Source organism: Rhea americana, unplaced genomic scaffold (genome assembly GCF_003343005.1).
Source record: "Rhea americana isolate MKP2758 unplaced genomic scaffold, rheAme1 scaffold_129, whole genome shotgun sequence".
Taxonomy (NCBI): domain Eukaryota; kingdom Metazoa; phylum Chordata; class Aves; order Rheiformes; family Rheidae; genus Rhea; species Rhea americana.
The window spans coordinates 2,548,030-2,572,003 of record NW_028185361.1 but is presented as its reverse complement, the minus strand read 5'-3'; the positions used below and the strand labels follow the sequence as shown (position 1 = coordinate 2,572,003).

The 23,974-nt window shown below is 39.5% G+C and overlaps 1 protein-coding gene across 3 annotated transcripts in view; it reads right to left on the bottom strand.

The window, feature by feature from the left end:
- FREM1 (FRAS1 related extracellular matrix 1) overlaps positions 1-23,974 on the bottom strand; it is a 70,110-nt gene that overhangs the window by 28,940 nt on the left and 17,196 nt on the right. For 2 of the 3 annotated variants that reach the window (XM_085326243.1, XM_085326244.1), the window contains exons 7-23: positions 22,471-22,579; positions 20,987-21,118; positions 18,355-18,699; positions 17,532-17,674; positions 16,750-16,946; positions 15,647-15,737; positions 14,416-14,583; positions 13,722-13,930; positions 12,867-12,960; positions 12,004-12,256; positions 9,934-10,131; positions 8,543-8,728; positions 7,076-7,272; positions 6,033-6,258; positions 4,623-4,767; positions 2,133-2,274; positions 617-818 (exon numbers count right to left, since the gene is read on the bottom strand). In XM_085326243.1, the coding sequence (XP_085182369.1) occupies positions 617-818; positions 2,133-2,274; positions 4,623-4,767; positions 6,033-6,258; positions 7,076-7,272; positions 8,543-8,728; positions 9,934-10,131; positions 12,004-12,256; positions 12,867-12,960; positions 13,722-13,930; positions 14,416-14,583; positions 15,647-15,737; positions 16,750-16,946; positions 17,532-17,674; positions 18,355-18,699; positions 20,987-21,118; positions 22,471-22,579 (3,037 nt within the window). The remainder of the gene's footprint in view (positions 1-616; positions 819-2,132; positions 2,275-4,622; positions 4,768-6,032; positions 6,259-7,075; positions 7,273-8,542; positions 8,729-9,933; positions 10,132-12,003; positions 12,257-12,866; positions 12,961-13,721; positions 13,931-14,415; positions 14,584-15,646; positions 15,738-16,749; positions 16,947-17,531; positions 17,675-18,354; positions 18,700-20,986; positions 21,119-22,470; positions 22,580-23,974) is intronic. The other variant, XM_085326245.1, reaches the window with a different exon arrangement.

Here is a 23,974-nt window from a genome sequence, read left to right as displayed (position 1 = left end):
CAGGATGTCTCCAGTCCAACCTTCTGCTCAAAATCGCATTAGCCATGAAACCAGCCATAACCAGGCTGCCCCAGTCTTTATCCCACTGAAGCTGGAACACCTCCAAGAATAAAGACAGTACAACCTGTCTGCGCCCCAGATCAGACCCCTAAGATCCAATCTTAGTAGTGTGATGTTACTCTGATCTAAGTTAGGGATGTAATCGTGATCCAATATTGAAAGAGAGAGACCGTAAGATTAGTACACAAAACTGGGAGTCAGCGCTCTTGAACAGTGATTTGCCTACCTTGTCACGTTCTTGTCCTTTTTCTGTGCTTTGATTTACTAAGACATAAAACTGATTTCATAAAGATATTGTCAACTCAATCTGAGAAGTAGCTGGAAGTCCTGGGAGGCAAGGTGTAAAAACTGCCATGGCAGAGCCTTTTATAATCCCAGGACCCCTTCATCAGGAGTGGAGACATCAGGGCAATGAAATCCCAGCACGTAGGCTTTGGGGTCTTGTGAGGCTCGACAAGGGCCTGCATGGCACTTGGGGAAGTACCAGGATGATCCAATTCATTCAGACCATCATTGTTTCAGAAATAGGCACTGTAAAATGTTAAGTCAAGCAGACCTTTACCCTTTTCCATGTCCTTGATATTTATGTAGAGGTCCACAGCTGGGGATCTGTTGTACCCATCCCACAGATAAAATGTAAACCTGTCTTGGTTCTTGGACCCTATAGCTCCTGTGTGGATGTATCTCACAAGGTTCATATCTAGTTCTTCCTGGGTGCACTTCATTCCACTTCGGAGAGTCACCCAGTCTCTGCCAACCTAGAGAGGACAAACATCCTTCAGTAATGGACAATCCCCGATATACCATCCCCAGTTATTTGAGTTTATTTGTGGTCATGCAAACTGTTAGTGGCAGCACCCTGGTTTCTACATTAAGCTACTGATTCCCAAGTAACTTTTAGGCTGGAGAGGATACAGTGACCAGGAATAAATGCAGATAAAGAGTGTTTAGCCACTTTTTCTCTGGGAACTACAGTCCTGCACACTTCTCCATGAGACATCAACAAGAGGAACATGGAAAAGATCCTGACTCAGCTTATGTTTTCCATTTCTTAATTTCATACAACGACTTTTTTATTCTAGCCAAAACTTAGAGGGGTATCATAAATGAAACTGTGGGGAACTTTAGGAAGCACAGAAATTTAGAGAGCCTGGAAAAATATGAAATGTCCAATAAAACTTACTGCATATTAGAAGATGCCATAGTAGCTCATGCTAGACAGATCTGTGTATTTGGCATGTGGGAACAGTGCTACAGGCTCTGCAGCGGTGTCACACATGCAGGACTCACATACACTCAGGTACTTTCTATATTCAAACTGCTGGACTTCAGCAGCGGCTCTCACCCCAAAATATGGGGCCCCTTTCATTAACAGCTCTCATGTGATCCACAGATTCCTGCAGCGGTATGGAATCAAAATACTTACCACATTCATAGGTTTTTGGAAAAGATTTTTTCTGATTATATCTACATAAAATTAAAAAGAGAGGCATTTGTTCTCTGTTTCTGTTCCAGTGGCTTATCTCTGGTCAACAGACGGTCATCTTTTTTCCATTTCTAATTTTATTTTCTGCCAATGCCAATCCTCTTGCTGTATCCTTTTCCATCTTCCCTCTTTTTTATCTTTTTTCCCCACATACTTTTGTTCTAACTCATTTCTTCTTACTTACTTTTTCACACACATCCAGGGTCTCCCTCCATTCTCTTTCTGCATCTTGAAGCAACTGAAGTAACTGCTCACTTGTCACCTTTTTTAGCTTTTTTTTTCTCTTGTCCTTTGTTTTTTTCCCCTCTGTGGGCTGATTTCTCCAGTCTCTCTCTCCACCATCCACTTAGATGATCTGCCATGCTTTTTACCCTCCCTCCCTTCCCATTGAGGAGCTGGCCGCTTGTGACAAAGCCTCTGTGACAGTGTCACTGTTTGGTTCAAGAACTCTTTCCAGAAGCCAACTAGCCATAGCAGTCTATTTCAAAACATGAAAGTCATTTGTGGGAAAAGGAACATGAGCTTCATTCTGTTGTAATGAGAGAATTGTTTGCATGCCTGTTTCTATTAAAGTACAAAGACTAACCTTGAGCTGAAGCTGACCGTTTTCTGGAATTCTTTCAAACAGATAGTAAATTCTCTCCCTAGGGGTATCTTTATCTTCAGCTGACAGAACAGCACTAGAAATGATTCGGGTTTCACCCATGTTCACTTCTATATCATCCTTCCTGCAAAAATAAGAAATTATGAATACAGGAAAAGCAGAAAAGTAACTTTTCCAACACATAACACTTCTTCCAGGAATATGGATTACCCAGATTCTGACAAAAATAACAATTGCCGAAAGAAAAGAATGAGGATTCCTATTTCCATTAAAATGGAAGAAAAGTATATTGGATAGAACAGTTGCCTCTAGCAGTACTGAAAAACAGCAAAGCAAAGATATGCAGCATCCTGGGATTTACCACATCTGTCTTCTTTCCCTTTCCACATGCTCAGAGAGGTTATAAGAASGGGACAACATAAACTAGTAGGGTCTATTACACGCTACTATAGACTATAACAATAATGAGTCCATTGCTCCTTGGGGAAGATACTGTCTTCCAATTGACTAGTCTGACACTGCTTGTCCCTTAAGGGACATTGCCCTTCAGAGACCTAACTCATTTCCTCTAATGCTCYTCATTGCAGAGCTCACCTGGGCTCTGGGTTCAGATAACTAGCTTAAGGAGATGCACCTTGGCAGAAATGGCCATCATTATTCACAAAGAAAATGTGAGACAGTGCTGCAGAGAAATCCCACCTAACTTGAAATTCCTCTGGAGCCTTGCTCTGGTATGATTCTCAGACCATGTCTGCTCCGTTTTCCCTCTCAGCCAGTAACCATCTTCCAGTTTGTCTCACACACCTTGCTTTATCATTTTGCTGTAAGCTGTTTTAAATTTTCTCGGTGTGTACCCAAACTGTATTATAAGGTTATATAAATTATAAGATTTTGGAGGGGATTCAGCATATTCAGTCAGCCCAGGAATGAGACCTGTTCAAGCCTGGCTGGGGGCACAGAGCTCACACATGCTCAAGAAGGACAGACTCCTCGGGTATTTTGGCAGCTAAGCTCTGGCCAGATTCTACTGAGTTTGTGAAGGCCATGCTGTTTCAAAGACTTCTGGCTTGACCACATGTGAGTAGGTTTTTACAAGAATCACAAAAGACACATGCTTCATATAACAGCCTTTGCCAGATTTCAAGTGCTTGCTCCAAAGCAGGCTGGTAACTAAGCTTTCCAACAGATGAAGTTGTCATTGATAGCTGAAAATATATTTACTGTTCTCAAAAACAGTAGAACTTTTTTGCCTGAAGTTTCCATATTCAAACTGACACAGATATGAGGTATGTAAATGTCATGTTTGGCAAAATAATGAGCAACTGAGATGAAGTCATGTAACACGGTATGTCAAGTCACATTAATGACCTGTCAAGCAACCTCAAGATTTATRACTCCTGTTAGCAATAATGAGTCACTGGGTCTGTGCATACACAAGGATCAGGTRTCTGACGAAAAGATTGTATGATCTATGAAGACAAGCTTCAAACAAACAATGAGTGAAGATACACACATTTAGATGCACTCTGAATGCTGTCTAATCCCAACTCACTTGTTCACATAGCAGTTAGATAGTTAAGTCTTTAGAGCATCCATGTGTCAGATCTTGAAATTAAACTTTTATGGGAATGTGTGAGGGCCTTACATTCCCCAAGGGCACTGCTTGCTGCAGGATGCAATTGGAGAGGGAACAGATTGATTGTTTGGCAGTCACTGTGGGTCAGAGCCACTCTTTGCAGCGCAGTAAAAAACACCCCATCCAGATTCTTCAGTCTGGTGACCACAGCTCATGGAGGTGAGGATTAGAACTCCCTCGCCTGCAAAGGTGCTCCCAGACCAAAACGTGAAAAAGAGCTTACAAATATTGTCAYGTTATATGTTCATTCGTAAACCATTGCAGTGGCATAAGGGAGTTCCTGCCCCATGGAAAAGACGTGGCAACCAACTGCATGTGGTGGCAAATCTACTTCAATGCAAAAGGAAACATATTCCTTAGATCATTATCACTCAACTGCTACTTGCATGCTGCATCTCAGTGGAAGAATAACATGCAAGAAGTGGTAACTTCCTATAACAGTATAGCTGTTTTACAAGGAAATGCATCACTATGTCCTATATTCACCATATGAATGACAAATGATAAGGTCTGACATTGCCAACCAAGACAGCAGCAACAGTTCCTGGATCCACGTGGGCAGAAGAAAAAGCACATGGCTTCTTRCACTCCATAATCTTCCTTCGGGAAAAAGGGGTGGAGAATACTAAATAACATTACAGTGTACCTTTCYGTCACTGGAAGTGCTTTTATTAGATAAACTGATAGTGACTCACTTGGGAACAACTTTTTTGACATTATTCTGTCGCTATTTATGGCATCCTAGTCCTACTGATCACTGATAAGCTGTTTTCATCACTTTTGGATAATTTTGTTTGAACTCATCCCTCAATTTGAGATAGAAATAAGTGGCTTACTTGCTCAGCACTGGTTTCTCATCATTAACAGGAATGACTTTTACTGAAATGGTTCTTAAGACTTTATGTTTCCCATCTGATAGCTGGATTGTAAAGCCATCAGTGAGGTTTTCTGAGTCATCATGCATGTATATCAGCTTCATTCCTGCACAGAGAAAGAAGAGAGATACATAGAGAGATATTTACCTCCTTCAAAATCTCCCACATCATTTCTCTCTGTATCCATCATCCTCCTCCCTCTTCCCTCCACATGTGCCCCAGCCCCAGCCACCTTGTTTCAGCTACCATAGAGTAAACTTGGCAATTAGCAGCTGTTCATTAACTTTAATCACATACCTGTGACTCAAAGACATCAGCATGACCCAAGTAACAAATGACCTCCTTCACAATAAAGTCTATGTTGGTCTGAAAAACTACGTTTCTTCTACTCTCCTCTTTCTGATTCATTTTAACAAGGACCATAGGAGAGTGAGACTATCGGGCAACACATGATAGTCTCAAGTAACACTTTTCTGTGCCTTGGATCACCCACAGGGAGCTCTGAACAAGGCTCAGAGAGGAAAGCTGGCCTTTCAGCTATGCACATGTGCAATCAGAAGATCTGAGCTGGAGCTGATAAGGTCGTAAGGTCTCCATTGTGGGAAAGAGGAGAGAAAAGTCAAGTGACTGGAAGATAGTCAAGATCAGGACTTGGAGAAGTTGACGAATATAGGCTGGGGATGTGATGTTTTTGTATGTACTTTTGAAAAGTAGTATTAGGCAGAGAAGAGTGAAATATTTCCTCGGGGTTTTGAGGCCTGAACTGCATCTTGAGTGATGGGATCAAATTTGTGTCCCCACTGACATCAGTAGRTCTCATATTCCATTAAATGGCATTAAATGTGGAAGAATCCACTATAATCTTGATGGTGTGAAATACACTTTTTAGTTATATCATTTGAAAAGGGATTTGCCACTTCAAAGCCGTTTAACTGAAAATGATAAGTGTTAGCATCCCACTTGGTAACTTTATCATTCAGGACAACATTAAACCCCAAGATTTCCCGGATCAGCTAATGTGTTTGTAAGTCAGTCTCGCCTTCTCTGCTCTAGTTGCTGTCAAAAATTTTTAAAACATATTTGCTGATATGTTGTAATATTCCCTTTGTTTTTTCAGGGCAGATGGCCTCTCTAATCATATTACTACTCTTTCTGACACGCAGGCCTCTCAGGGTGAATTTATTGACAGTTCTTCAAGTCTTTAGACAACATTAGCATGAAACAGGATAATTTCTATTATTAAATGTTCTCTTGGAAATACACTTAAGACAAGTGAATAAATAAGTGATGAAGGTTTCTTATTGTGCCACTCTGTCTGCTATGAATTATTAAAGGAATGAAAGACCAATGTCAAATGAATCCTACACTTACCATTCATGAGTAGCTCCATGGAAAAGTCATGAACAAGAAATTCATAGCTGTGATGATGAGTAATTAACTGTTTGTAGTGTAGAGTATCATTGCCATGAACTCCATTAATGAGAAACCCATGCCAGGGCTTCTGCACAACACTGAATACCAAATGGTCCTTAGGCATATCCAGATCGACTGCACTGATAACAGAGAGATCCAGCTCTTTCATCTCACCCTCTAGAACCTGAACATAAACAAAAGAGAAAATAAATCAAATTGTTCTACATAAAGAAAAATTGTGACATTTTAGCATGGTTTCCTAAATAGGCAATTTTTTTAGGAGTCTATCTCTTTGCTTTTTCTACCCTTTTCCCAGTAGCTTTTGAAACAAGTACTGTTTTCAATCAAGTTTAAGGGACATAGAGTAATAAATACTTGCAGTGAGGAAAATAGAAGGCTAGAAGAGAAGTTCATATGTGCCTCAATTAATAGCAAAGCTCTTTAGGTAAGCAAACATCATAATAGGTGTTAGAGAATGCACAGATGGGAAAGCCTTTTAAATACATAAATATATATAAACATATATATGTGTGTGTATGAATTTATAACATACATACTTTTTTCTTGTAGAGCCTTTACAATGAGATCATCTCATGCTTCCTTAGCATGGTGGTCACAGAGTCATTACTTATATTAAAAGCAGTGTCTTCAGAGAGAGGAGAGGCTATGCCAGGAACAAAAATKACTCTAGAAAAAATTCCGAAGAGTTTTGTGAAACCAGAAAAAAAATAAAGATTCTCCTCCTTTGTAGATCTTTTTRTTTAAGGTTTAACTTTTGTTTACTTAATTGCAAATCAGTAAGCAGAGCTGTGCATTACTTCAGTATCACTGAAGCTCTATTTTACAGGTTTGTGTTGTGTTTGAATAGACTTTTTCCTGAACTATGTAGAACTGCATAAAGTAAGAGAAAAATGCAAAGGAACAGACATCAGAACAATGCTCCAATTTAGTTTTTCTAGCATAAAATAATTATATAAAAAGCCTTTTATTTCTTTCCTTACAGAAATGTTCCTTGCTATGAATTCTGGGACTTCATCATTAGTTGGGTCGATCAGCACAAAAAATGGAGTCTCTGCTGAGTGATGCAGCCCATCAGTGGCGTAAAGTACAAACTTGTCTGATGTTGGTTCAATCCTCACATGCCTGGACTGTACATAGTTTATATTCAGGGCTTTCAAATGTTTCATCTGAAAGGATGCTAGAGATTTTAAAGAGATGATAAGTTAGCAAAACTTTTTTTCTGGTCTCACATACCATAAGATATCTGGAACCATGTCTTTCTTCAAGAAACAAATTATTTGGATTGTATGGGTTATCATCGGTCATGTTTTTTGCTGCCTTATTAGGCATTGTAGCAAAAGGCACAGAAAGATCCTCCCCAGTTCCAGTGTGCAAGTCCCTGCAGGATCCCAGTTTCAGARTTCAAGGCAAGGGGAGCAAAGGGGCTGGTCCTTCCCTATTCTCAAGGTGCTCGTTGGGAGGAATGATGAGAGGAGAGGTAGCACTCAGCCTCCTCTGTTGCCMGGCACAAAGCAGCTTTGCAGACTAGTGGTTCAGAGAAGGAAGCTGCTTGCTGGGCTCAGGTGTCCCAGTGCATACACTTCTGCAAGAGAATGCAGATTGCACTCCCTTCCCCTGAAACAAAAACATATCCTCTTGATTCTTCTAGGGTGATGTTACTCTGTGCAGTCTGCAGAACTGAATAAAACCCAAATAGMAGATAGGAAAAGATCTGGGGTCTAAATAATGACATTGACTGTCATTTGATTAACAACCCAAGAAACTGGCGGCCAAAAGGCTCACTAAGAAATGTCTTTCTCCAGCCTTACAAGCATGTCTCCAAAGCAAAATGTTTTTCAAAAGGGATCAGTAATTCTGGGTGTTCAGCTGAGAATACTGGTAAGAACTGGTAGCATGACAGAACATGCCACAGCCCATTCTGCTGAARATGAAACTGTCTGATGATACTTCAAGGTGGACATAAGAAAAGACCCAAGTCAACTACCAGCTTCCTCACTTTTGTAATTTCACTTTGGAAACTAACACAGGACCTACACCTTTCAGATTTTCAGCTACTAGTATTTTATTGACAAAAATGTAAACATAACATTAGGCTGTGGGGACCTACCTGAAAAATAAAAATAGAAAAATAGTAGAAAAATAAAGAGGGAGGCAGAGCAAGTAGATTAATGTCTCATATTGTGATTTCTAATAGATTGCAGCTGGAATGYGTAAAACAGGAATAAGCTTGTTTACTCCAAGTGCCAGTTCTCCACATYTGGAGAGCTGTAGTCTCCCTTTGAATCCTCCTACACAGTCCCACCACTCTCATTTGCCAGCACCTGCTTTCCTCAATTAGCCCATATTAATGCATGCACCTGCAGCTGCTTCAGCACAGCCCACCATACCGCCCTCCCCAAGCTCTTAGTGTATCATCCACAGGCTTACCATATGTCATTAAGACTTACCTACACTTATACCAATGTTGCTCTTCTCAAACCCAGGCGAAGGCAGTATATTTTCAATGTAACCATACTGGGGCGGAGAAACCAAGACAAACTCTAAGTCATCSATAGCAGTATCAGGGTCACTGGCAAACAAATGGTTAGCAGTAAGGGCTGCTGAGGAGCCCTCCTCCACCACAAATCTTGCACCTGCACACAAACAATGTGATAAGCGTTACTGCTTATTTAACTTAGCTTACTCTGATATTTGTTAAAAAGAATTGAAATAATAACTGAAGAGGAAAAGAACAGTAATATCAACTCTACTTCCCGTCATATAARTAGATGCAAAAGAGATCAAAAATGATTTTACTGATAAGTCACTTAGAATGGCTTACGTATTGCTCAAAATCAGTTGTTACCTCTGTTTGTCAGAGCATTAATTGCATGAGAGCTGTTACGAATTGCTCATAATGARCAATTCTTCATGCATCAGAGCTTAATTTCCCTGCTGGGACAATGCTTCATTTCTAGAACATTGCTTGGGTGATAGCCTGCAAATCACAAAACTATTCATACATATGTTTGAATGTTCTCTTAGATACCTAACATGCATATGATGTCTGCAAATAAATTACTCTGAAAAAAGATAGATATACAGAAAGTATGCCTTTATAGTGTACTACAGCCTTCCTTCTAAGCCAGGTAAATCAATGGAAAGTTCACATAATGGCCTGTTGCTGAACTAAATGTCGATCAACACTGTAATGTTATCAACACAATTTCTTTTTTAATTGAGAATTTTTGAACTTGAGGAGTACTAGTTTAAAATATAGCTTCATATTTAATTAACTTGATCATAACATATATAGTCTAGATTTGTCTTTATTCACTAACAACAGGATTAAATGTGGTTACTATAAATATTCCTTACCTTGAGGAATTAAGGGAGGGAATAAGGGCTAGAGTCTAAATTTCTGTTGAATACTTAACAGGCGGAAGTGGTCCGTATTTATGGTAATATTTTTGTACTGTATAAACCTGAGAGCTGTTTGGACCTAACCTCACACTTTGGAGCTGAGACATAGCTCAGTTTTACTCAGACAAAACTGACACGTGTAGCAACGTACATGTATAGATGGATGGGAGCAGATCTGAGCACCCTCCTCTGCAGCCACAYGATTTAAGCATGCAGTTGAAGAACCACAAGCAGTCGCTCATATTAGCACCTGAATTTGGTGGTCACACTGTACTAGAAAAAGAAAAGTTATTTGATGGAAATTCTGATCTAAAAATTTTGTCTGCTGAGCTTCTCCATTGACTCTTTCTGATGCTAAAGTATTTGAGCCTTTAGTCATTACAGTACTGCATAGCACACATTATAATAATGTGATGCAGTGAAAGAAAGCTTTCACCARTTGTGATGGATGGAGGCTGGTTGTCCACTGGAAGAACAGTGATGTTTAGGTCAAATACTGGCAATGGATCGTGAAGTGGAACTGGAGGAGGAAGAGGTCCATCATAACAGCAATCATTCACATTTGAGCCAGCTTCACCGTCGGAGACAACAAAGGTTAAGATCTCAAAGAAAGCAGTAAGGCCAATCTCCCCACCTGGAAAACATATTGAGAAGTACTGTTTTGCAGTAGGGAACCAAAACTTCATGAAGACAAGTCTTGTATCCTTCAAGGATATATGCTGTATTTGAATTCAGAAGACAAAGGTAGATCAAAATAACAGCAAAATAGGCCAACGAAATGAACAGAATACTTTGAGTTCAGGTTGTTGTTCGATTTGGGGGGTTGTTTTTCTCTCTTTTTTTTAACTGTAACCAGACTTCTATTCTAGATGAAAGGATGTAGAAGAGCATGTAACTAAGACAATACTACTAAAAGTTGTAATATTACTATTATAATATTGTATTTCAGCAGCAATACAATTACTAATAGTCCTCATAGTTTTATTCTATATATAATAAGGAATCTTCAGAACATTATTTTGTCCAGGAATGGAGTTTTTTAGTGCATTCCTTCTCCAAGAATGTAGGAGGAGATCTTTTTTATTGATGTTCTCTCTATAACAAGTCGTAATGCCCATGTTCTTCCAGAAGATGTTTCTGCATAGCAAAAAGTACATATATTCCTCTGCATATATATGCATGTATGCCTCTGATCCCTACAAAATGAGAACAAAGGCTATGCTTTGTTGCCATATTATACATATTACACACATACGTAGTCACATTCGAAAGTGGGCTGATAGTGATAATTGTGCAACAGGGCTAGCACAGGACTGGGGACTGCCATTGCTTGCAAGGCATGCCTGTGAGTGAGTGCACCCCAGTCTTGAGAAGATCTGGAAGCTTGTGCCAATATGCTGCTTGTGAAAGAAAGGTACTGACTCCTTGCCTTCCTCACAATAGCTACTGGTAGCTCATTTAATGTGCAGAAATCTGGGAATTAGAAAGCACAGGCTTAGCACTGCACCCTTGAAGGTTAGTCTCTTCCCTTTATTGCTATACAAAACACTGTCATTAAGATAATGTTCCCAATAGGTTTATGATGCTGAAGAAAAAATTGCTATTGGTGGCCATAATCAAGTACTCTCTTCTCCTCTCAAATATTGTTCTGATGGACAAAAGCTGTTCATTATAGACAGCTCCAAGTCTGAAAAGATCACCTCTATTCTCTACACCAGCACAAAATTGTAGATAAATTACAGAGAAAACCATAAACTGAAAAAAAAACTGAAGTTGTTATAATAGGTGTAGGGAAGGAATTTCTTTCAATGGATGAAAGGATTGAGTAAGTAGGAAAGGGAGTTAGCTGGCAATAGACTTTGGTGAGTACTTAAAAATATATTTTTGGATTTTAAAAATAAAACCATAAAATGACAACTTCTCAGTGCTGCAGTTCTCTTGACAGAAACCTGAACACTGCTTTCTCTGTGGTACAGAAAGACTGTAAATTTCCCACTGGATGGATATACCAGTAGACTGGAAAGGCTTGCAGTGAGTATCTCAGGTTGTTAGGARTCTTCTGTTAAATCTCTGCATTCTTATTTACAGCATTACATTATTTTATCTAAACACATTTATGGAAAAAGGTTTAAGATATTTCTTACAATGCTGTGAAACAAATGAAAAGATCCTCTTTRGATCTTATTTTAATCCTTCTTTTGCTGATAAAATGATATTTTCTCAGCAACTGTAAAARCTCCAGGATTACAATGCCTTCATATTAGCGTATGTTTTCTGATACAATTTTCTGTYCAAATAGGGACTTAGACAATACATTAAAACATTTGGTAGTTGTACAGCAGTCTTATTTCAAAGACCGCTTACTTTTTTTCCCCCAGTTATAACAGATGTGCTTTCACAGCAGTTCCTACTGAACTTTTGTGAAGATTGTATGGATTTAGGTTAAGATTTTCAGCCAAAACTATCTGACCACCTTTTGGTCTAATTCTGTCCTTATGTCACTTACTTGTGTGCTTGTATGTGACCAAGCCAGAAATGATATCAGCTTGGGAAAAGCGATCCACAACGATGCCAGCTTTCCTCACTACCCCATGGTAGGGCTGGCGAACCAGCATAAACATCAGCTTCGTGTCATCGCTGTCGGCATCTGTCGCACAAATGTACTCAGAGGAAAGGACTACTTCTTCACCCTCCAGGCAGTGTACAACAGGAATGAGGCCTGTTCGCRTAACAGGTGGCTCATCATTCACGGGCAACACCTAGTAAGAAAGAGATTTAAAGATTGTTTTTCTTAATTTTTTTGTTTCGGTGAAAGGGTGTTGTTTTAAACATACTGCTTTCCAGCCAAACCAGCAGCACAGTGTCAGTGTATGAATACATTGAGTTCTCTCTGTGAACAAAATGAAACCAGCTGAGTTACGGTCACTGTTAAAATTCAAAAACAAAAGTAAACCAAACTAAGCAGACTGCGAAAAGAAAATGGAAGGCTTAAAACATTTTCATCTTTAGTTGCTAAGCAGTGAGGATGAAAAGTTTGCTTAGAAGAATTTACTGCAAAACTTTAACTTGACTGCATTTCTTTGACAGTGCAATTTATAGCTTGAGAAAGAAKAGGCTTTCTGTTCACTCCCCATATTTAATTATAGAGACAGTAACTCTAGACAGAAGAGCCCAAGCTAGACCAAGCATAGATGCRTTTCAGTGAAGGCACGCAAAACCAAATTTGCTTTCAAATTTGTCACATAAACAAAATAGCTAGGCTGAAGAAAAAGCCTAACTAATCCATTATCTTCCAGTTTCCAAGGAAGAAGCCATGCTTTGCCCTTTTCTACACAAGCCAATGCTCTCCAAATCATGCAACACACTGACCTTGACCTGCAAGATGAACTCTACTGAGTGGATGCTGTCAGTGACTGCAAAGAGGATATCATCAGTAAGCGTTTCAGAGCCGTCATGCCTGTACCTGCAAGGATACAACGCTACAGTAATTTCACACAAAGATGTTGTGCTTTTTTGACCTGCCAGATCTCACGGATCCTTCCCAAAGCAGAAAGCCAACCTTCACACTGGAGCACTCATCTAGGACTTAGGGTTGTCACCAGAGTTTAGGGCTTGTGGGGTCTCCCATGTAAGGAAAGTCCCCAGCAAAAACAGGACATCAATTGGGAAAGAAGTTTCTCTGAAGCTTTTTCATCTGTATTCTGGTTGCTTGAAAAATGTCTACTAAATACTGCAGTAGATATCTTCTTTGAATAACAGATAGAAATCAAGGTAGGGAAGTCTACTTCTGCCTGTGTATAAAAGTCAGCATCTTGTTCTCTCTACAAATATAGTGGCAAAATTTTCATCTTCTGGTTAATCAGTGATTGATACAACTTTTCTTGCAGTCTAGATAGGTAAGTTTAATGAACAAAAAAAAAAGTTAAAAGTAAAAAGCTGGCAACCATTGCCTTCTTCACAGGAGCTAGATGGCTGCACACAGAATTGGCCTCCTCACCTGCAAGAGGCATTGCTTTAGGCGGGAACCTCACCTCTGTATGCCAGATGTGGTCCCTAGCTCCTTTGTCYGGCCATACAACAGCTCAGTTTCTTCTGTGAGTTTGAGGCTCAGACACAATATTGGCCTGGAGTAGCTACCGCTTGCCCCACGTCACTACAGAGGTTTCACTGGTTCAACCAAGGGCCTGAGCCACTGCAGGAGGAAAAGCCAGACACTTTTCTAACCTGACTGCCAGGGTGTGCAGGTCCCCACAGGAAAGCCTGTCACCTTCCTTCATGGGAACACCATCCAGCTCCACTGCACCGTGCTGTGGCTGTCTCCGCAGGAAGAGCAGGAGGTGCTCCCRTCTTGTGTCCATGTCAGAAAGACGAATGTGCTCCTCTGTGATGGGGCTCAGGCCACCCTCTTCCACTCTCAGATGGCTGGTGAACACCTGCACAGAGGAGAAATGCTGAACTACTGCTTTCCACTGCATCTCCAGACATACATGGAATGGGACAATTTCAGTGTGCTTTGTAATTAGGACCGGCGACATCTTAAAAGTCAAAGTTCAAAGGGCTACATGGCTGTTTGTCATGTATTGGGAGGAGCCCGGGCATTTACTAATAGTGGGCCTTAATACAAAGACACTAGTCACGTTCAGGGAGGCTCCACCCCTTCAGAAATACCTAGAATATAGGCAATAAAGAATAAGAGATTTAGGGTCTCTGAATGCAGCTCTCAGCTTACTCAGCACAAAAAAAAGTCACCCTGTACATTCACCAGACTTTGTTTTCCACTTCAGTCCCACGGAAACCCTGATACCAGGAAGATTTATTTTTGATTTCAGTTGGAGCAGGACATCTCCTGTTACTTCTGTCCTTACTTAAGTTCTACTCAAAGCCATTTCTGAGTCTTTCATCTTCACCATCACCCTACCTCTGGAGCTTGATTATCCACAGGAAGAATTGTAATATTGAAGCAGATCCCATACAAAGTGCCCCCATGCTGATTGCTGACAGAAAATATAAAGTGGACTTGCTGAGGTTCAGGCCCAATATCCTGCAGTGGGGGCATATAGGCAACTTTCATATAATTCACAGCATGCTGCAAAAAATGAAGAGGGGTATATATAAGAAGAGAATATAATAATAGAAAAATTCAGGACATTATAGACCTTTTTCATCTCTACTTAGAAGTGATCTGAACTGTCAAAATGAATCCCAGAAACTCTGCATCCACTTCAGTTACTGACAATACCTTGAATACTTGCACCTTTAGCTACAAATTAGCTACAGGTGCAAATACTTAACCATCTGGAAGCAAAAAATATAGGCACAATTTATAAGTGACAACAGAAGCAATGGCCTTATCTTCTGGGTGGAAAATGAGCCCTTTAAGAATGCTGCTCCCAGGGCCTTTTTTATACTGTGATTTTAAAATAAATATTTCATCTCAGAACAGCTTTAATATAACTTAATATAATTTAATGTAATATAATTTACTTCTCTCTCTCAAGGTAAAGACAGGTGGATAAAAGAGACAAAAACCATCAGCAAATCTTTCCATCTAGACACTCTTATCAGGCATGAGGTTCAAGATTGGTAAGCTCAGAGTCTCAGAGCTCTCATTATGATACTGCAAACATTATACAACCTTAAACATTCAGCAGAATATAAAACAGGACACTTTACTAGTATTCATAACAAAGACATCTGTCAAACCATACAGGCATAAAAATTGAGCGACAGAATACTGAAAATGAACACATAAGCCTTTTCCAGATGACTGCAGCAATTATCATAGGTGCTGAGAATGAACATGAAACCAATRAGGATCCAGAAAACAGTCTTATTTCCACAATGTGTGCATTTTTTCTTTTATCTTAATATTATGCTGGATCCAGATTCAGCCTGCTCTATGTAAGCGCAGCCCCTGCCAGCTTCAGAAGGAAAGGTAAATTTGTATATTCCAGACCTGAAGCATGACAAAAATTTGTTTTTAAACTGGAACTGAATTAGCAAGGCGTTGAGCTTCTCAGACAGACCTAATGTGATAACTCTGCATCCCACTTCACACCTTATGTTTCTCTGCCAAGAACCAGCTGTCCTCTTGTAACTGCTTTTAAAAGTGCTTGGTACTAGTTTTGGTGTCATCTAATATAACTAACCTGAGTAAATGACTTCAATGCAAGAGCAGCAGGATCCTTGATCAGTTTTGGGATAGTGTCCACCATAAACAGCTTCCCAGCATCTAAGTGGCTATACAAAGGCATACATATTACATTCTGGTTAGCGACACTTAAGAACAAGAAGAATAGTAGTAATATAGCTGAATCTTATATTTTAAACTAAATTTCCATGCCGAGCTGTGTTGAAAGCATCCCTGCTAGCCTAGTTCATCACACTCCTATTACTTACATACCTGCATTGGTTTTTTTTATGTAAAAAAAAAGAAATTCTTTCTATTTTTTATTCATCTTGTAAACATCTCAAGTGAAGCAATTTCTGCCAAGCCATCTTTCCAAAAGAAGACAACAGCAGTAGCCAGCAAATTTGTCAATCAAGTGCCAATTTTGGCTGATGAACATCCTTTGCTCTCAGCTACATACTGATTCTCTGTTGCTTTAGGTCAGAATTGTAAATATTATCCTCAGTTTACACCATACAGTGGTAGGAATTTAAGCTTTTTTATTTAGTAAATTGTTGCTGACATAGCCATGAATTTACCGAACAGTTAACAGCATTAGTAACATGTAAACTACTACTGTATGCATTCACTGCAGGTCACCAGTGCCCTCTGTAGTCCACCACGCTCTGCTCTGCTCTTCAGGCTCCCTATCTAGCCCTGGGCTCCCTCATGAAAATGCTCACAGAACCTGGCTAGAGCTGTAACCCCTCGTCCTCTCCATCTGGGACAGACCCAGATCAGCTCCTGGTCTACCAGTTAAGAGTGCTGCTGTGACATACTSAGGGCTATAGAGGATTCAAAAGGCCACAGTAAAATACACATTTAAACAAAAGGAAAGAAAAAGTGCAAAGTGTTTTTCTCCTCCTTTCTTGTTAAACTATACAATATTGTGCATTATTCTGTTCCTTTTGGTTCTGACTCACACTTTATTATAACAAGGAAGTTGCCTCCAGCTATTGTCACCTACTCCTTAGGCAGAGGGCTGAGGAACCAAAGACAGAACCCTGCTAGTGCCACCGAGTACCCATCTCTTAAATGGGGCATCACCCTGTCCCACTTGGTGGTTCAGTGGATCACTTGTACCTGGGTCTACAAGAGAAAAATGGAGAAGAGGTTATGGTGTACGTGAGTTCTCTTTCTTGTTCTTCCACATCTATGAAGTGGAGATGTTTCTTAGTTAGATGAGCAATCTCAGTCTCCTTAACAATCAGGTGACGGGTCACTCCCAGGGCTTCTCTGGGTAGCTGATCATTCACAGGGATAATGTGCACCATCAGCACCTAAAACCAGGAAAAAGTAAAATCAGCAGCCATTTCTCTCAGAAGAGGGTATCCAACCAATTGCTTACCAGCAGGCATGCAAAGAAAATTGTTCCACGAGTATGACATATAGGTATTTATGTCATACTAATACCATATCATAAACACAAAGATAGAAGAGATACCATAGTTATCATAGAAGATATACATAAACACAAAGGTAGCTGAACCCCAGTATCTTAGCAGTGTCTTGTTAAATTAAAAGCAAAGTTCAATTCAGTAAGCTCAGGTCCTGGGTGAAATGAATAGTCTCACCACTATTGAATTCAGGAAGACTGTTCGGTCTGTTTGTACCATCCCAGAACCTGGTATGTATTTGACATTTCATTTATACTGCAAGAAAAAATCTTTGAGAACTGACAATATTTTTCAAACAGAGAGAGTAAACAGGAACGCAAACTCAGTCTGCCCATCATTACTGGTGGTATATATGATGGGCAACAGAAGAGATCTTAGTTTAATGTTAGGGTCTCCCAGAAGGTGTAAAGTCATCAGCCTTTTGAAGAAGAAATGCAGCATCCTACCAAAGATAGTTCAGTGTCATACCTGTGGTTCTGAGAGATTGGGAGGGTCATGGCTATCACACAAGACAAACTCAAGGGAATCTTCAAATATTTCTCCTCCCAAATGATGATAATAAATTATTCCATTAAATAGATCCCTCTGAAGGAAAGCACTGACAGGATACCCTGTTGAATTAAAGAATATACTTTCTATTGAACGGTGTATGATTTTAATTATTAGTAAAAAATATTCGCTAGCTATGCAAGTAACTAGTGATGCATAACCCATGAATCCTTAATTAGAGCAAGCCCTTTGAAATGTTCTCATTGTCTCACACTTTTCCTGAAGATCATAAACTTCCATATATGCATGCCACTTAACAGTTACTCAGAAAATGAAGCAACACAGAAAATCAGCCTGCATATCTGTGCAGAAGACAAAAGAGATCTGCAAAAGTGCTAGCGACATCTCAAATCTCATATAGGGATATCTGAGTTCACTAACATGGAAGGAGAGCTTCCTTCATCTTTCAGCATCACCAGTGTCACCTTCTAGCTTTGAACTTGTCAGGGATCCTTGCAATAAAATGGCTCCTGACCAGCCCAACTCCTCTGCTGGAGAAAAGTGCAGCAGAGAAATAGGCTCAGAATGGAAGAACTGTGGGATAAATTGTGTTCACAGGTGTAGCTGTCCTACTGGAAACAGAGACCAAGAGTAACTAACGACAGGAATTTCCACTGTAACAGCAGAAATCCAAAATTAGCCTGGCCATGACTATTCATAGCCCAGATAAGTCTAATAATAATTTATGAGGTTAAAAAAGAAGAGGCAAAACAAGTGTAGTATTATGAATGTGTTTCATTACCTATCACATTTGGTCCTGGTTTCTTCATGATTTCTCCAGCAAGCGGTGGCTTGGTAATGTTAAATAGTATGTAATCATCACTGGAGTCCATGTCAGAGGCTTGAAGCATTGAGCCCTGGATCAGGATTGTCTGTCCTTCATGAACTTCAACTATCACATTGCTGATAAGAAACGGAGGGCTGTCGTCTTTAGGAAGGATATTGATTGGAAATTTATGGCGAATACTGTGGAGGCCATCAAAAATCCTAAACACCACAAAATCCTTCGTGGAGTCRCTGTCATCGTGATGGTAGTAAACAGCTCCAGCCTGGATGTCAGAAACTGTGAACATGAATCCTTTCCCTCCTGTCAAAGCAATGGGAGAATATGTGCCAAAAAATGTGTAATTCAGCCAAGAGGAGAATCCTTCCACCAATAGGGATTTTATTAAGGGAGAGAGAAGGACAGGGCACTTATAACCAGAAACACCAAACAGCCGCTACCGCGAGCACCTCTGCCCCGGCCGGCTGCGCTGGCCCGCGGCGGTGCCCGGCTCCCCGGGAGCCCGGCCCGCCGTGACGCAGCCCACACGGCCGAGTTGTGTCGTAAAGTTACCGGGAGGTGACCGTGCAACACCTGAACGCCGTGCCAGCACTTCGGAATACTTTCTGTGTCTTCACCACTACTCTAGGCATCACCTTCACCTTTTCTTTAAATACTTGCTTTATGTCTCGAGTCTGTGTATTTTATTTAAATAAAATAAATATTTAAATAAATTCAAATATTTATTTTTTGAACTGTCAAAAAATCAAGCGTCTAGAGTGGCAGCTTCTTGCCACTGGCCCACCCCAGTAGCCAAGTAAGCTTTTTTACTGAAACATTTTCTCAGAGAGAGCAGACCTGTGCTGACTTACAAGAATACAAAACCAATCTAGTAAGAATGAAAGTGAAAAAGGCTAATGAATTAGAACTTTGATTTAATTACAACACTTTGTGTAATGTAAAATATAATCAAATAGTTTGAGGAGGAAGAGTTTGATCTTTAAAGACTTTCATTTTCTTTGTCTTTAAAGTAAAAAAAAAAAAAAGAAAAGAATGATTTTATGCAGGTCATTTTTGAGCAGAATAGTATTATTAGTTTCCTAACATGTCCTTATCAGGTTTTGCAATAGAGGCATACAAACAAATTGCAAACTCACGTTTTTGAATGTGAACAAGCCTCATTTTTGCTCTCAAAATATTGCAGCTACTTACTTGAATTTCCTTCTGTACACCTTTAGAAAGTGTCCTTATGTAATTTGACAACCATCCTTGTATTATATATTATCTCTACACAAAGCTCAGCTTTGACTTGATTTATTAACAGATTAAAGAGGAGTCTAGGTCCTGCTTAAAAATGAACTTTTAAATCTGCCAGTAAACCACAACTATATCTAAATGTTTTCTATATTTGCCAAGAAATAAAAATCACTCAGCATTCCTTCTCATCTTCAGTATATAAGAAGCAAAATAAACTCATTGCATTTGGCCTAAGTCATGTCTGTTCTATGAAGGCATAGCTAATTGCTTTAATATTTATCTTTTGGATATAAAGAAATAGTAATAAAATTTAAAAATCAAATACAAAATTTAAAATGCTGTTTTAATTCCAAATTAAAACATAGCTGTAGTAGAGCAAGCCAGTCAGCAGAGGGAGCAAAAGCTATCTTAAAGAGTCCGTCTTCAAATACTCAATACTTTAAATGTTGTGGCATGACAAAAGACTTTATCCAGGTAGCTTTGGCCAAACCAAAGCCAAGACCACTTTTGTCTGAAATTCTGCATAAGCATCTTGTAACCAGACACCACACATTACTTGGGTTCTTCTTCTGTTCAATGGTGTGCTTTTTAATTGCAAATATGAAAGAGGCTAAGATGAAGAATCAGCTTTTCGAGAAGAGAATAGCAGAGGTAAAACAAAAAACARGCTGCAGCTTTTCCTTTTTAATCTACTTAATTGGTTCAGTGAGATGACTGTTTCTCTATGGTTCTGATTTTGCTGTGCACACTGGAGATGAAATTTGCAGAAGAAACACTCTTATGCCCAGGTTTTCGTATTTTCTTTGAGCACCACAAAGCAATATAAAGTTACATTGATATTTTTCTCATTTCAGAAATGCTGCATGCCCAATGCTGACTTGCAGGGAGTTACCACCCATCCTCATTTACCTGTTGGGAGACAGGTCAGAGCCAGGCCTGCTGCCCACATTTACCAGTTGCATTAGCTCACTTAAGCTAAATTCTCCTCCAACGCAGCAAATAAGAACCAACTTCAGTTTCAAATGAAGATACGAGCACTTCAGTAGTGTGTAGGTAACATGCCAGACCTACATTTACAGATGCAGGTAGCACAAATAAACTAKTTGCAGAAGTATCTTAAGTTATGTAACTAACTTTCTTTATAAGGCTATGAACTTTTGAAATTTCTACTATTCATCCAGCTATTTCTGCATGCAACTTCGKTCCTGTGTAAATCTGGCTCTTACGCTGGCTGCCCTCAGCAGGGAGTGACATATGACAGACTCTGTCAATGCCTTATTGCATGCTGTGKTATCGTAGCTGGTTCTCACTAGAAAATGTATTTCTAGTCTCTCAAGCTGAAACGATGACTTACCTCTCACTGTGAGCCGCCCATGCTGCAAGCCATCTACTGTGACCAAACGAACGTTTTGGATGTTGTCATTATCGACAATTTGGAAGTGTTCCCACGTAATCGGTCGGGATTGTCCTTCCAGGAGGTTGAGGCCTGCAAAGAGCAGAGTGTAATTTCACCACAATAACTGTGACATTCAGGGATATTATAGCTCTCTTTAAAGTCTTTTTGTAGTCAGGAAAAAAGCTTATTTCATTCTATCTACATGTGTGCATGTGGCAGACATATCAAGAATACCAAAGCCTGATACCAGCTTTCCTTCTGGCACCTTTACTTTCATCTGCTGCCTTTAAGGGTCTTTTTATAGAGGAAAAATGTAATCTATTGCCCAATTATCTGACAGACAAGCTAGGCACATTTCTGGACATTTGTACAAAAGGAAGCATGACACCTGAAGTCTCACAGCGTGTGAAACTGGGCTACTCAACTTCCTTAATGAATTTGTATTTGAAAAATATAGTGATGTTCATGGCAGAGGACAGGATCCCTTCTTTCCACTCAGGCARTCAGTTTCAGGACGAGTTTCTCTGGGAGGGATGAGGTCTCTCCTCAACTCCTCCCCTTTTCCACTGCGAAAGGGACACACTTTGTCTGGCATCAGACATTTTGTCCTCATTCGTTTCCTTTTTAATATGATTTCTAGTGCACCTTTGGCTTTTGACAAGCATCTTGGTGCCTTTCATTCTAGGCAGAAGTGCCCACCCTCTCTCTGGAGCAGGCATTACAAGGCTGCTCGACTTAGGATTGCCCTTAGTCCTGTAGGATTTCTAGGCTTTGAATCACTGGGGGCATGTCACGCCCAAGTGGTGGCCCCAGCACAGACCTGCACAAGTCCATTCTTTATGAACTGGGATGAGGGCTTTTTTTCCCTCTTGCTTGGTATCAGACACAGTCTGACACTCATTTTCCATGCACTCTTTAACTCTTGTAATTGTCTGACTTTTCATTATTTCCCAGCCTTCCTTTACCAAACCATTTTCTACTGCTTTACCACCTCATTTTCCACATCAGTGGTGTCTCGAACGAGTGTATCCTACAGTTCATGACTCTTTGTCCTTTTTCTAGTTGTTCATTCTTAGAGACTTTCAGCAAAATTTACCAGTCTTTATTTTTTCAGCTACCTTACTACATCTATGCCATCAAATATTTATATTTGCTTTTTAAGCTCTTCTRTGTTAAGTTCATTCTTCAAGAAAATGTGGTATACAAAAACTCTGATTTTCCTGTAGCTCCCTTTTTCCTTATTTTTCATTCCAGTTAAAAATTAACATTTCTTCCAGATGCGATAGCATGATCACACCAGAAGGAGTAAAGGGAAAAATTAAATCTGCACTCCCTTAGTTAATGCTCCTCAAACTCCAGGCATAGATGTGAATTTTAGAGCTTTCGCCAAATGTCGATCCATAGCATTATGTAAATTCTGTAGCAGAAAAAAAAAATCTCACCTGTATTCCATGAAACCCGAGGAGCATTTGTATCTGTTGTTCTGATAGAAAGATGCACAGTGATTGGTAAACTCCTTTTGAAATAGAAGTCATGAACCTCAAACTCCACCTGTTGCAAAAACAAACATATTATTTATTGAAAAAAGAAAAAGAGATTGAAAAGAAGATATGCCTTCAAAACATATCTGCTTTTATCTGAAAGAGAAATCTTTGGAGATYTTAAGGTGTTTGGTAATAAATTAACAATTGCAACTCAATTTAGCTTGTTAAAATTACACTGTATTATTATAGAACCCTATTAGGTTCTATACTAAATAAAATATCTGTCTTCTGTTTTTGTCACAATGTATAGGAAAGATAGTTTACAGAGTGTAAAAATTAACAGACACAATGAGTATTTTCAATGGTGCTTGAGGAACACTAGCACAGCAATTAGTATAGGACTTTGTTATTGTAATAACGCAGGGAGAAGGGCAATTTCCTATTTTTCTTTGCATATATAAGACCAAGAATAAAATTACAAGAGGAAAGATAGAAAGAAGAAAACTGGCACAGAAAAAAATAAAAATAAAAAACAAAAGGAAAGGGAAAAAAAAGAAAATGTCAAACTCTTGAATTTCCCAGGAATTCCTGAATCTACATTCAAGCAATGACCAATGCAGAGCAGAGGAAAGGCACTTAAAAAGTAAACAGTTTGATAGGATGACTGGTCCTGATATTAAGGCAACAGCAGGAAAGGAGGTTCCTGTGACAGCTGCAGTTAAAAAAAGACAAACCCTGTTAGCATCCCTGCTCTGCTTCCCAGTCTACTCTTTCTCCAGAAAATCAGCTACTCTGATCGCCTGTCTATTTAGACAGTCTCATTACTTTACTACCAACCATTTTGTCTGGTTTTGGTTCTCTGAATTGCCTCACTCTCTCATCAGCTTTATTTCCAATATACTTATAATCTCTCTTAACTCATTTTTTTCTCCTCCCATTTCTCCTTTTTATGGCTGTTGCTTATTTCTCAGAGCAYTGGCACACCACCCAACTCCACAAAATACCTAGTAGTAGTAGATACTACAAATAATAAAATAAGACTGTACCCAAAATAGGAGACATTCACTTTCAGCACTCTATGGCAGATTTGAAGGGAGAAACACTACTAGCAGCAAACACAGAAGGGGAAGAAGTGGTCCTTATTTCCTTTACGTAAAACCTGAATGTATCCTTGCAACCTTGGTCTAATCTAATAGATTGGCACTGTTTATTTAGTCACTTACTTACTTACTACAGGCCCTACAGGCACTGCTCTGCTCTCATAATTTGCTTCATATTTTCTATGTTAGCGGCATACTTTTACTACTCCTAGCAGGAGCTGCTAGGAATACTTTAGTATTATATCTTCATCATCATCATCTCAGTAAGCTGCAAGAATAAATGGCAATCCTGGCATTTAGCTGGTGCATCTTCCACCGCTTTAAACAAGTACCCTGTCTGCAGGGCACAGTGATCAGTGGAG